This window comes from Lepidochelys kempii, chromosome 3 (genome assembly GCF_965140285.1).
Source record: "Lepidochelys kempii isolate rLepKem1 chromosome 3, rLepKem1.hap1, whole genome shotgun sequence".
NCBI lineage: Eukaryota > Metazoa > Chordata > Testudines > Cheloniidae > Lepidochelys > Lepidochelys kempii.
This window is the reverse complement of record NC_136382.1, coordinates 179872189-179886383: the sequence shown is the minus strand read 5'-3', so window position 1 is coordinate 179886383 and position 14195 is coordinate 179872189. Positions and strand designations below refer to the sequence as shown.

The 14195-nt window shown below is 46.2% G+C and overlaps 1 protein-coding gene across 4 annotated transcripts in view; it reads right to left on the bottom strand.

The window, feature by feature from the left end:
- The window catches only part of PSME4 (proteasome activator subunit 4), a 218513-nt gene that overhangs the window by 48854 nt on the left and 155464 nt on the right, over positions 1–14195 (bottom strand). For all 4 annotated transcript variants that reach the window (XM_073339167.2, XM_073339165.2, XM_073339166.2 and 1 more), the window contains 3 exons: positions 7677–7781; positions 1548–1639; positions 424–555 (listed from right to left, as the gene is read on the bottom strand). In XM_073339167.2, the coding sequence (XP_073195268.2) occupies positions 424–555; positions 1548–1639; positions 7677–7781 (329 nt within the window). The remainder of the gene's footprint in view (positions 1–423; positions 556–1547; positions 1640–7676; positions 7782–14195) is intronic.

The window sequence follows — 14195 nt, the reverse complement described above, 5'->3', positions numbered from 1 at the left end:
TAAATATTTCTAGAAAAACCCACTCTAGCACATCTGAGACCCTAATTATTCATTAGTTATATGTTCTAACTTGTTACAATTTGATAGACTTTCAATGGCACTTAGGAGCTTAGGTGGTTTTGAAAATTTCACCTTGGTCTGGCAGGGGTTGGGTACAGTTCATTTGTTTCTAGAGCTTTAGAGCTCTCCCAGTGTGAAAATGAGAGGTCACATGAAACAACAGGATGAGAATCAAGACATCACCCTATGTTTACAAAAAGTGCCTGTTAAATAGCAATGTATAGGTACATTATTTATTTCTATGCTGGTACATGTATATGTTCACATACCTAGGAAGACAATCATCCAAAGAAAATAAATAATACTTGAGTATTCAATGGACATGAACAGAACAAAGAAAATTCGTCAGAAGAGAACACTAACCTTCCTATTCTTTCTCTGACATTTTTGTAAACCTGGGTGAGTTTAGGTTCCAAGTACTTTAGTAACCTGTGCAACAGCTCTGGTACTCTCCATTCTTGCTGTGCAAGGCCACCTTGCAATACATAGAGTCGGCTAGAAATTGGAACATGAAGGCTTTAGTTAGCTTTACTGTATTGACAACTGCAACTTATTTTTTCCAAGTCTTGTTTTTAATGATTTACATATATCCATGAACTACAGATACACAAGAGTATAAAAGCTTTTCAATCACAAAATGAGAGTAACTATTACAGTATTGCTGTTATGTCAGTACCATAGTTCCACAATAGTTATGGTTCTCAAACTTACTTAATAGGGCCCCCCTTCTCTGTGTCTGTAGTCATTTTCACCCCTCCCCACCTCCACTACATATACTGCTACCCAACTCTGAAGGCAGAGTGGAGAGCAGCAGCTGCTGGTCAGATGCCCAGCTCTGAAGGCAGCTTCACGCCAACAGCAGCACAGAAGTAAGGACAGCAATGTGAAAAGTGATACTGACACATATCACTTTTCACAGCAGATTGAGAAGGGTGCAGCAGTGCAGAAGTAAGGGAGGGAATGTGAAAAGTGACATTTGTCGTATCACTGTTTATAGCAGACTAAGTGTCCCACTGCCACCCTTCTGTGCTGCTACTGCCCCTCCGGGGCTGACCTCTTTATCCCCGCCTCCTGGGTGTGTGCGGCCCTTCTGCATGAGTCCCAGCCACCAGGGGCTGACAGCCAGAGCTCAAAAGAGCACAAAGCTAGCACCTCCCTTGACACATTCAGGAGGTACGCCCCATACTTTGAGAACTACTGTCCTAACTGAATCCAATTAATCATAGTAATGTGCTTTAAGCAATGTTTTTCCCCTCTGGGCCCTACTCTACCCCTGGGGAACTAAGGATAGGAGGAGGAAGGGCATGAACAAGGAACTACAACTAAGAGGTTCTTGTGTGGGATGTGCAGGTACACGATTAGACTCTTGGCTCTTCCACCTTGCAGTGGCCAGTCACAATATACTCTGAGTGAACTTTATCCACATCTCTTACATTTGTTCATGCTTTACCCATCAACTGTAAAGCAGTTTGAAGGTAACATTTTACCATGCATCTACAAATGATCCTCCTTCACCACTCAAAGGAGACTCCAACAACAGCTCAAATAACCAGTGCAGTTTCCGAGGATCTCTGCTCTCCTGATAAAGAAAGTTATAAATCAGTAACTGGAAAACAGAGGAATTTGGTGATTCTACTTTAAGCCATGTAAAAAGAAAGACAATTAAATATTTGCATTAAATGTTCTTGAGGTTCCTATGTATGCATTATTACATAAATGAAGACAGTGTTTTGCTTTTCTCAAAATTAGGGTCCAGTAAAAAAAAAAAAAATCAGGATCATGCAGAAATGCGGTATTCTAATCATGGATAGTGGCGCAAGAGATTTATTACCAATTACTTAGTAAAGTACAGTGATTTAAAAACAGTGTTATTTTTATTCTATGGCATTTTAAAGGATGTAATCTAGTTATGAAAAACTATTAACATTTAGTGCAGAGAAATCTTACTGGATACAAGGCCTGGTCTACACTAGAAAAAAAAATGGTTACCTAAATTTTTGTAGCTGTTGTTCTTCGAGATGTGTTGCTCATGTCCTTTCCATTCTACGTATGTGCGTGCTCATCACACGCACAGTCATTGGTGATTTTTGCCTTAGCAGTATCCGTAGGATCAGCTGTATCGCCCTCTTCAGTGCTGCACTCATGCGTTGGTATATTAGTGCTGACCCTAAGCCCTCTCAGTTCCTTCTTGCTGGCAACTCAGGTAGGAGGGTGGATAATGAAATGGACATGAGCAATACATCTTGAAGAACGAAAAGGTAGGTAACAGTTTTTTATTTTTCAAGTGCTTGCTCATGTCACTTCCATTCTAGGTGACTCACAAGCAGTATCCTCGGAGGTCGGCTTGGAGTTCACAGTCTAGTACTGCTCAACCAAAGCCAGCATCACTCCAGGCCTGCTGGGTAAGTGCATAACGGGACATGAACATGTGGACAGACGACCAGCTGGCCGCCCTACAGCTGTTCTGGATAGGCACTTGGGCTAGGAAAGTTGCCGAGGAGGCTTGTGCCCTGGTTGAATGGGCAGTTATGGTGGCACCCCTACCTGATCAGAACAGCAGTGAATGCAGACAGTGATACAAGCAGAAATTCTTTGAGTGGACACTGGATGACCTTTCATCCTGTAAGCCACCACGATGAACAACTGGGTTGACTTGCGGAATGGCTTGGTCCTTTCAGTGTAGAAGGCTAACACCCTCCTGACATCTCAGGAATGAATCTATGCTCCTCCTCTGACTTATGCGACTTTGGAAAAAAAGACAGGTAAGTAAAAGTCCTGGCCCGTATGCAACTGTGAGACCACCTTGGGCAGGAAAGCTGGGTGTGGCTGCAGCTGGACCTTGTCTTTGTAGAAGACCGTATAGGGTGGTTCCGAGGTAAGCGCCCTAATCTCAGAGAACTGGTGGGCGGACATTATCGCAACTAGGAATGTAACCTTCCAGGACCAGAGAAGGAGAGAGCAGAAAGCCAGAGGCTTGAAGGGGTTAAGCCTAAAGATATTATGTCAAGCACCCAGTGGTCTGAGGTGAGCCGTGACCAGCCTGACCAGAGGGGGTGCAGGAGGTTGAGAAAAGAGCCAGGAGGTGGATTCTGGGGAGTGACTGGGGTGCCATCCTTGGGTGCATCCTCAAAACACCTGCTTCTGGCTTCCTTGGCCTCTAGAAGAACTAGGCTGGGGGGAGGAATGGGAAGAAGATGGGTGACACCATTGAAATCCTTTGTCCCTGTACTTCCTGGAGGAGCTGGACTGGGGGACACCACAGAACCTCGACGGAGGTGGAGGGGGATGGAAAGGCTTTCTAGCCTTCTAAGGGGTCTGAAGGCCCAAGAAACTGGGTGGCATGTGAGTCTAAGGCCGTGGAGCTGTTCGTCACGCAGCTCCCTCAAATGGAAGGTCCTGAAGGGTACTCTGCAACTCCTGGGACAGCCCAGAGGACTGTAACCACCAGCTGAGCCTCATGACCACTGCAGAAGTGACTACCTGGCTGCCGAGTCTGTAGCGTCCCAGGCCATCTGGAGGGTGCCTCTTGCCACTGCTTTGCCCTCGTCCACCAAGGCAGAGAACTCCTGGGCTCGGTCATGTGGGAAGCCCTCCTTAAACTTGCTGATGGAGTCCCACAGGTTGAAGTTGTACCTGCCTAGCAGGGCCTGATGGTTAGATACCCAAAATTGCAGGCCGGCTGTCGAATAAATTTTCTTACCAAACAAGTTCAGCCTCTTGGTATCTTTACTTTCCAGTGTGCCATTCATCTGTCCCTTTTGTTGTCAGCAGACACGACCAGGGATCCCCCTGGAGAGTGGGTGACAGGCACTCAACCCCCTTTGTGGGGAGGTAATACTTCTCTTCCACCTTCTTGGAGGTAGGTGGAATGGAAGAGGGGGTCTGCCACATACACTTGGCAATTTTAAGGACCCCTGGGTGGACGGGCAATGTGACCTGGGACAGGGTAGAGGAGAGTATAACATTAAAGAGGTCGTCAGACTCCTCTGCTAGCTCCTTGACCTCCAAGTTCAGGTTGGCAGCCACTATTTTGAGCAGGGCCTGGTGCTCCTTGAAGTTGTCGGGGGGACTGCTCATTTGTGAGGAGCCCGCCGCTCTTTCGTCCAGAGACAATGAAGATGACTGCATAGCAGGGGGAGGTGCAGCTTCCCCTTGCTCGTCCGGGGATGGCTCCTTGGGTGTCAGTACCTACTATGTCGCCCTCGTGTTAGATTTGGCACCGTGCTCTGACTTGGGTGCTGGCTGTGCCAGGTGCAGCTTGTCCGATTAGGCCTGGGAGTAACAGTGGGAGTACGGGACTGACATAACAGGTACACCTCAAAAGTTCCAGTACTACCACTGAGAGGGGCCTTGCCCCATCTCCACGCCACAGGAGTCATGCCAGTCTCGTGGGCCGGTGGCAATTCGCCTTTTATAGGCAAGGGGCTGAACACCCCTTCAGGCTCAGACCATTGCCCTTCTGGTGACTAGGGCAGAGCTGTAGATGCCTGAGTCTGCTGACTGACCCTTGTTTGTGACTGTAAGGAGAAGGCAAGGACTGGTGCCTGCCCGAAGAGCAGTACTGGGAAGCTGGAGACCGGTTCTGTGACCAGGAACGATCCCACACTGGGGGAATCACCACCTGGGAGATCGCCTAGGCAATGGTGATCTGCACCGTGGCGAACTCTGGTGGGAGACCTGACAGTACCAGGGGTACTGAGATCAGTGTCGCGACTCAGGTGTCCTGTGCCTTGCAGGTGGAGACCTTGGCATCAGGGACCTGTGTCTTCTAACTGGGGACTGAGGCTGCGGTGCTAGGGCCACAGTGATGGGGACAGACGCCTATAGTCCGGGGATTGGGGATGCACCACTGCTTTAGGGAGCAGTCCCATAAGCAGCTATGTTGCTGTAGCATTTCAAGCGTAGACAAGCCCTTAAAGGTCATCTTGCCCACAGATGCCGGGGCCTTGGCCAGGTCCATCATCTTAGTTGGCATCTGCGGTGCCAGTTGGCCTACTTGCTCTTTGGCCGCCAGGTCCACTTCGGGAAAAGATGTCTCTACTAGGGGCCGGGACCTCTTACTGCTCCCAGAAGTCAGAATCATAGAATCCTAGAATATCAGGGTTGGAAGGGACCTCAGGAGGTCATCTAGTCCACCCCCTGCTCAAAGCAGGACCCATCCCCAATTAAATCATCCCAGCCAGGGCTTTGTCAAGCCTGACCTTAAAAACCTCAAAGGAAGGAGATTCCACCACCTCCTTAGGTAACGCATTCCAGTGCTTCACCACCCTCCGAGTGAAAAAGTTTTTCCTAATATCCAACCTAAACCTCCCCCACTGCAACTTGAGACCATTACTCCTTGTTCTGTCATCTGCTACCATTGAGAACAGTCTAGAGCCATCCTCTTTGGAACCCCTTTTCAGGTAGTTGAAAGCAGCTATCATTCTCTTCAGCAGACTAAACAATCCCAGTTCCCTCAGCCTCTCCTCATAAGTCATTTGTTCCAGCCCCCTAATCATTTCTGTTGCCCTCCGCTGGACACTTTCCAATTTTTGTACATCCTTCTTGTAGTGTGGGGCCCAAAACTGGACACAGTACTCCAGATGAGGCCTTACCAATGTCAAATAGAGGGGAACAATCACGTCCCTCAATCTCCTGGCAGAGGCGGGTCCTTGGCTGAACTAGGGGGTCCGACCCCAAGCAGCTCCAGGGTGGGCATGTGGCCTAACACAGGTCCTTTGCCCGAAGCCCCCTTTTTCTGTGGTGCTAGCGGGCCCATCGACTTCAACCACTTCTTAGGCACTGCGGAGGGGGAATGGTGCTGGGTGGGTTCTGGTGCTGTGGTGCACTGCACACCAATGCTGAGGTGCCAGGCATGTCAGCAATCGAGAGGGCTCCGAGGTAGGATGAAGCGAAGCCTCCATGAGAAGGACCCTCAAGTGGATATCTCGCTCCTTCTGAGTTCGAGGACGAAAGTTTTTGAAGATCCTGCACTTATCCTTTCTGTGGGACTCCCCCAAACACTTTAAACAGCTCTTGTGGGGGTCACTAATGGTTATCGGCTGGCTGCACGATGAACATGGCTTAAAGCCTGGGGAATGGGGCATGCCCCACTTCGAGGCGAAGTCGCAGCCGGGACTCTAACTCCTAAACAACTACTCTAACACTTACCTTAAAGGTCTAAATACCTATCGACTAACAACAAAGGAGACAGAACAATGGACTGTAAGAACCACTAACACTCTTGGGATGTAAGACAAGGTGCTCAGACCAACCGTCACAGGCGGTATGAAGGAACTGAGAGGGCGTAGGGTTGGCAGTGATTAATATACCAACGCATGAGCATGGCACTCAAGAGGGAGCTACATCCAACTCTACAGATACCGCTAAGCCAAAAATCTCCAATGATTGTGCATGTGGGCATGCACGTAGCTAGAATGGAATGAGCAAGCACTTGAAGAAGAATTAAGTTTGCTTAACTACGTTGCTCAGGGGTGTGAAAAATCCATACATCTGAGCAGCGGCGTTAAGCAGACCTAGCTCCCCCGTGCAGACAGTACTAGGTCAATGGAAGAATTTTTCTGTTGACCTAGCTACTGCGTCTTGGGGAGGTGGCTTACTACACCGTTGGAAGAACCCCTCCCGTTATTATGGGGAGCCTCTACACCAGTGGTTCTCAGCCTTTCCAGACTACTGTACCTGTTTCAGGAGTCTGATTTGTCTTGCGTACCCCGAAGTTTCACCTCACTTAAAAACTACTTGCTTACAAAATCAGACATAAAAATACAAAAAAGTGTTCACAGCACACTATTACTGAAAAATTGCTTACTTTCTCATTTTTACCATATTATTATAAAATAAATCAATTGGAATATATATATTGTGCTTACATTTCAGCATATAGTATATAGAGCAGTATAAAACAAGTCATTCTCTGTATGAAATTTTAGTTTGTTCTGACTTTGCTAGTGCATTTTATGTAGCTTGTTGTAAAATTAGGCAAATATCTAGATGAGTTGATGTACCCCCTGGAAGACCTCTGCATACCCCCAGGGGTACAGAGAACCACTGCTCTACACTGAAGTGGTGCAGCTATGTTGCTGTAGCATTTCAAGCGTAGACAAGCCCTTAAAGGTCAACAGGCCACCCTAGTTACGTTAATCTGTATCTATATATTTTCCAGATCCTTTTCAATACGTGCATGATTAAATTGCACTTTTTATTTTATAAACTGAGGACAGTTCTGTGGTCTGAGCTTCAAAAGAAGAGTAAGGAAAAATTCAGCACTAGTGGTAAAAGATTTTACAGTAAGTGCAGAGATTAATGTCATCAATAACTACCTCTTACATAGCTATCACAAAACTAGAAAGCAGATGAAAGTGTGAACTATACTTCCAGAAGAAAAAGCATCCACAATTGTGAATGAGAAAATGTATTTTACTGTTTTCTGTAGGACTTCAAGAATTAGTATATAATGCAATTTTTAGGTTGGATTTACTACTCTGAATTTAATCCTAATAGAATAAATCTAAATATTTTTCTTCATAAAATTGTTATTTACATATTACCAAAAATGTGTGTGTTTAATTTATTTTAACATGAATAACGAGCAAAGCTAAGCAATATTGAGAACTTACACAGGAAGTTGCTATACATGTTCCCCAATCATTATAAGTTTCCACGGTAATATTGGATAAAGCTGTTCGAAGTAGTGGGCACAAAAGCTTCCAAAGCTTCTCTACCTACTCAACAGAAAAGCAAAGGTGAGATTATGGATTTTGCCATGTATGGCTCCTACTTAACTTCTCTAACTCCCAACCCCTCAAAGAGAAATTTGCTTCGTACAGTAGCTCAAAATTATTAGAATCCTGAAAAAAAATTACCAGGAAAGGCAACAATTCAAACTGCCAACATCTTTTTCTGTTTTATTTACAGGGTGCTCTGAAGTACTGCTCAGTCAAGTTCATAGATATGCAGCCTCTTGGGTTTTTTCAGTTTAAGTACAATACTACTACAGGATTGCAGATTTTGTTGCTTCTGTAGGCTGAGTGCTTTGCACACACCAGGGACTCCTTGCATTCATCTAGTCTCTCCCCACATTCCCTGTGTGCCACCCTCCCATCCCCTTCTACTTCTGCAACCAGCCACCCCTTCCTCCATGCTGGGTCTCTGTGTGCCCCCAATTCTCACCCCATGTCCTCCAATGCCAAAAGTTCAATGTGTTCCCCAATCCCGCCTTCCCTCCTGTGCCAGGGGCTCTGTCATCCCCATTCACTCCATTCTCCGCACCATTCTTATTATTTTCTCTCCCTTCCATCTTTTCTCTTTCAGGATGTCTCCATTTAAAAACTGTATTGGGAAGATGGGCAGAGCTGAGATGGGGGTTTTGTTACACTGAAAAGTGTTATTGGCTGTCATCAACCAGTTCTTTGATCAGTAGACAATTATTTACTCCTGGGCGAATTCTGCACCACTGCGCAACACAAAATTTTGCAGAAATTAATGTTGTGCACGCAGAATTTCCTCCCCCTCCCAGAAGAGTCACAGTAGTGTGAAGACACTGTTTCATTTAGTATAGTACTATATATTCATATTTAAGCAGTATGCCAGGGGAAATATTTAGTTTATATATATAATTCTCACAGCAAAATGACTCACCAAGTATTATTATTTCATCAACTACAATTTGTTAACAACATAGCAAAAGCATCCCGATTGGTTAATAACTTAGACTGGTTAATAATTAAATCACACAATGTTTTAATATCACGTGCTGCAAAGAACCACAGGAGACACATTAAAGAGCCACTTGTGGTTCAGGAGCCTTAGCTAAGCATCACTGGTCTAAACAGAGAAATGCCACCAAATTAAGAATAAGGCCTCGCAAACTCAGCCAAACCCCCAGATTCAGATCTGCAAAGTGTTTTGGGAAGCAGTTTGTATGAGGTGCCATAGAAGGCAAATATAACAGCAGCAGCAATACGTTGCATTTCCACGTATATTCTGTTCAAAGATCTCAAAGTGCTTACCAAACTTTAGTGATTTAAGCCTCATAATACTTTTGATGTAGGGTAGGGAAGTGTTATTTCCATGAGGAAACTGAAGAAGTCAAATCACTTGCCCAAGGTCACACAGCTAATCCCTGGAAATCACTCAGTGCAAGAGGCAGCAATAGAACCCAGATCTCCTGACTTGCTGTAGTGAGATATAATTCCAAACATTTCCAGCTACCATATATAAACTGTAGCAAGTAGTCCCATGAATGTGATTTGCCAGGAGATCAACCTTCAAGGCAAATCTTCTTCCATTATCTTGTGGATGAAATTATCTTACATTTATATGGTGCCTTGCATCCCAAAGCACTCTGAAATGTAGTCACCTATGTAAGGAGCAAAATCTAGAATGTACACTTTTTGTGGAGTACAACATTCAGTACAACTGAATTAAGAGACTTGAATATGCTTTTCAACAATCTCTTTAATTTCTTCAATACTTCAAGACTGTTAATGACTCATTTTCTCTATTACTAGATGGTGTTGGGGTTTGGGTGCACATCAAGAGGTTTTACTTGTTTAGTACACTTTCTAGAGATTGATCAGTTGATTCAAGATAGAACGACACAGTATTCTACATATTGTTTTGGAGCACAAAGAAAAATCCCAACGAACGACAGGCCACTTTTGTAGTATCCCGTCTCAGATATTTTATTCTGTGTTTGCAACACAGTATTCTTAATTTTTTTTTAATGCAGTAATAAGCAATGAATAGCTAATTATGTTAACATTAATTTAAGGCCTTGTCTACATTACAAAGTTTTGTCGGCAAAAGTTATGCCGCTTTAATTAAAGCCACTGTTTCATGTCCACACTAGCTCCTTGTGATGGCGGAGTGCATCCACACTAGCAGCTCTTGCTTTGACAGAGAGCAGTGCAATGTGATAGCTATCCCACTATGCAACCGGCTGGGACTTTGGGAAGAGTCTGCATTGCCTCATGGGGTAGGTACAGCATCACATGATGCAGGTTTCTCAATCCCATCGTTCCCTTCCTGGGGCATCCTAGTAGATTGTCAGCTGCTTTTTCAACTGAAGTGTATAGGGGGAGGGAGAGGAGAGTGGTGTGTCTGGGGCAGGGGAAGACAGTAGGCTGACCGACCTATCCTGAGGCAGGAGGAGGGGGACATCCCTCCCCCACATCAGCCCCTGGCTCTGCTCGGCACAGCAGTCTCTTCCGAAGCAACCCGTTCTGCCTGCCTGCCTATGGTTCTGTGATTCCCTCAGTTCTCCCACAGCTTCCTCAGATGCCAGGAGCGGCATCCTGAGCAGCTCTGTGAGCTCTCCGTCCTGAGGAACATCAAAGCAGCATAGAAGTCCTCTCCTTCCCCGGCCCACCCCCGCCTTGCTCCCTGCAGCAGCAGTCTGCCAACCGGCCGCTGTGTTCCCAGCGCAAGGCAGAACAGGAGCTTTCCAATTATTTGCTCTTTGTTCCCCAAGCGGAGCAGCATGCTCAGCTGTCAGATACTTCCTGGAGCTTTGAAAGTGAAGGGGCACATGCCTGCTGGACAGCAGATATCAAAACAGTGAGCAGAGCAGTCACAGCCAGCATTGTGGGATATTGGGGGAAGCCAGTTCTGTCGACAAAACAAACAGCAGTGTCTACACTGATGCTTTGTCGCTTTAACTTTGCCACAAAAGGTTTTATGTTGAGGTGATTTTGTTTTGCCGCCAAAAGTAGCTAAAAACCTAAAAATACATTCAGCACTACAGAATTTTTTTTTGGAAAAAAAGCCTATTCACACAAAAATGAAATTTCAGATGACCTATAACTGTGAATTTGACTGATCAGTTTCAACTGGGGAAAACTTTTTCAGCAAAGAGAGAGAGTCTGTCCTTTGACACCTTTACCCCAGTGGTTAGGGCCAGGGCCAACCTTAGCATGGGCGATTGCTCAAGGTGCCGCGGTAGGGGGGCTGCCAAGAGAGTGTCACAATAACAGCCTCCTGCCACCCTGATCCTCACAGCCGCAGCCCACGGTCCACCTCCAGCCTCACTCTGGCCCTAACCCCTGCGCCACCTGCATCTTCTCTCCATCCTGCCTCCTCCCCAGTTCCTCCCCCAGCTCTGGTCCGCCCCCATCCTCTGCTCCGCCTGTACCCCTGCTTTGCCCCCCATCCCTTGCTCTACCTGCACCTCCACTCCACATCCTCGCCACACTCCCAGCTCTGCCTCCAGCCCCGGTCCAACCCCGTCCCATGCTCCACTCCCAGCTTCGCCTCCAGCCCTGATCCACATGCACCTCCACTCCACCGCCAGTCGAGCTCCATCCCTCACCCAGCTCCACCCCCCAGTCTCACTCAGGGTGTCATTTAGGTAACACAGGCCCTGATTAAGGCACTTGGCTGGTATGTGAAAGACCCAGGCCTGAACCCCTAATTCTGGAGCAGGGACTGGAACAAAGATTTGCCCCCTTAATGGCCCCACCTCACCTGAGCATCCTAACCACCACGCTATGGGACTGTTCTTAATCTCTCCCGCTGAAGTTCTTCCAGTTTATAGAAACACTTAAATATTCACTGGGAAGAGAGAGCGCAACTCTATAGCATGATGATTAAGGCACTCACCTAGGAGGTAGGAGCTGTGGATTTAATTCCCTCCTCGGAATCAGGCACATCTACAGCTACAAAGTGTAACAGCTTCAACAAGAAAAAATAAAAGCAACACACCTATAGCTTGGTGGTTAGGATGCTCATCTGAGACATCTGTAGAATCTGAGTTCAAATCCCTGCTCCAGAGTGGGGATTCAAACCTGGATCTCCCACATCCCAGGCTGTGCCCAAACCACTGGGCTATAGCTTCTAAAGAAACACCCTCTGACCCATGAAGTTTGCAGGCCCAAAATGGACTTTTCCAAATTCTAAATTATTTTCAGAACCAAACTGAATATTTTCCCCTGACTTTTCCACTTTCTAGCTGAACTGAAAAATCACCCAGCACTATTCAGCACATTATTTTTCTTTGACATTTTAAAATGCTGTTTACTCTGAAAAGTGAAACTGACACCTTCTAATTCATATTTGCTCTGTGTATCCAGAGTTATTTCTGTTTATTTTAAAAACAAATAAGTCAGTGCTTATTTTAGTATTACTGAACCAACACAGCTAAGATTTGGCAACCTAGATTTTATCCTGCCCTGCACATCAATGGCAATGTCTAAAGCTATGCATGAATGTATATATTTATGGAAAAGTTCAAGGCTATGGGTTTGTGCAGGTGTCATGGAGTATAATCAGCAAACTATGTAGTTGCCTAAGTATAAATGAAGTAATAATCTGGTCTGCAGAAGGGGAGGTTACTCACCTGTGCAGTAACTGATGTTCTTCGAGATGAGTGTCCCTGTGGGTGCTCCACTGTAGGTGTCGATGAGCCCCTGCGCCGTTGTTCAGAGATTTTTACAGCAGTACCCGTATCGGCTGCGCATGCGCAAAGCCTGCCTCACACATACCAGTCTTGTCTTAATATTGCGCATGCGCGGCCGAACTCCTCAGTTCCTTCTCTATAATGGAGGCCGCCCCAGCTCCAAAGTAGAGGGGAGGAGGGTGGGGAGTGGAGCACCTACAGGGACACTCATCTTGAAGAACGCCAGTTACTGCACAGGTGAGTGTTCTCCTCTTCTTCTTCGAGAGGTGTCCCTGTGGGTGCTCCAAAGTAGGTATCTCTCAAGGAGGTAGGGACTTTGAATCTGGAAGGAATGCAGTAGATAGAACAGCTCTGCCCACACATGTATTGGTGATGGGTCCCTGTGTAAGAGCATAATGTTTTGCAAATGTATTTTCAGAAGCCCAAATGGCAGCTCTGGAAATGTCGTTACGGGGGACGTTACGTAGAAAAGCCACTGAGGCTGCCAGGGATTTGGTGGAGTGAGTCCTGATAAAAGTAGGGGGAGTCACATTCTGTAATTGATAGCAGAGACAAATGCAACTCGAGATTCTGTTGGAAAGTCTGTGGTTAGAGATAGATGAGCCCTTAGAGCGCTCTGCAATGGGGACGAATAGCTTGTTGGAATGCCTGAAGGTTTTAGTCCTGTCCAAGTAGAAGGACAAAGCTCTGCGCACGTCTAAAGTGAGCATCGTAGATTCAAAGGAATTTGCATGTGCTTATGGAAAAAGGTAGGGAGATGGATAGGCTCATTGACATGGAAAGATGAGTGCACTTTCGGTAGAATTCTCGGGAGTAAGCATAGGGTGACTTTGTGCTTAAAAAATATGGTGCATGGCAGATCTGCCATGAGTGCTGCAATTTCTCCTGTGCGTCTCGCAGAGGTAATTGCTACCAGAAATGCAGTTTTCATAGAGAGATGTAGGAGGGAACATGTGGCTAATGGTTCAAATGGTTTTTGGGTTAGGCATGTTAAGGCTAGGAGAAAGTTCCAAGGTGGATTAGGCGGATTGCTGTCTGGGTATAGGGTTCCTTAAGAAATCGCTTAGTAATTGGGTGAGCAAAGATAGGCCTATCATCGATGGCATCATGGAACATTGTAACTGCAGCCAAGTGGACTTTGATGGAACTCAGGGAGAGTCCAGAGAGTTTAATCTCTAACAGATAGTCAAGGATTAACGGGAGAAGCACGGAAAAAAGGAGCGGTTTCTGTGGCAGCCCACGGGTATGTAAATCTTGTCCAGTTAGGAAGGTAGGTGGTGTGTGTACAATTTGTTGTGCTATGAGGGAGTATATTTCAAACCTTCTCCCAGCAAGTTCACTCTGCATGAGAGAGCCATGAAGGAGCCAAACCCTGAGGTGTAACATGGTTAAACTGGGGTGGAGTAGTAGACCGTGTTCTTGGGACAAGAGATTTGGGCGGAGAGGTAGTGGGATGGGTGCGGAAAGCGCCATCTTGGCAAGAAAAGGGTACCATGCCTGTCTGGGCCACGTAGGGGTGATCATTATGACCCTGGCTTGGTCTGTTCGTATTTTGATCAGTACTTTGTGTACGAGTGGTATCGGGGAAATGCATACGTTAGGTTGGTGTTCCATGGGAACACGAATGCATCCCTCGAGGAGTGTTTGCCTAGTTCATGAATGCATCCCCCGAGGAGTGTTTGCCTAGAACAAAGCCTTGGGCATTTCTTGTTTGCTGCAGTTGTGAAAAGGTCTGTGGTTG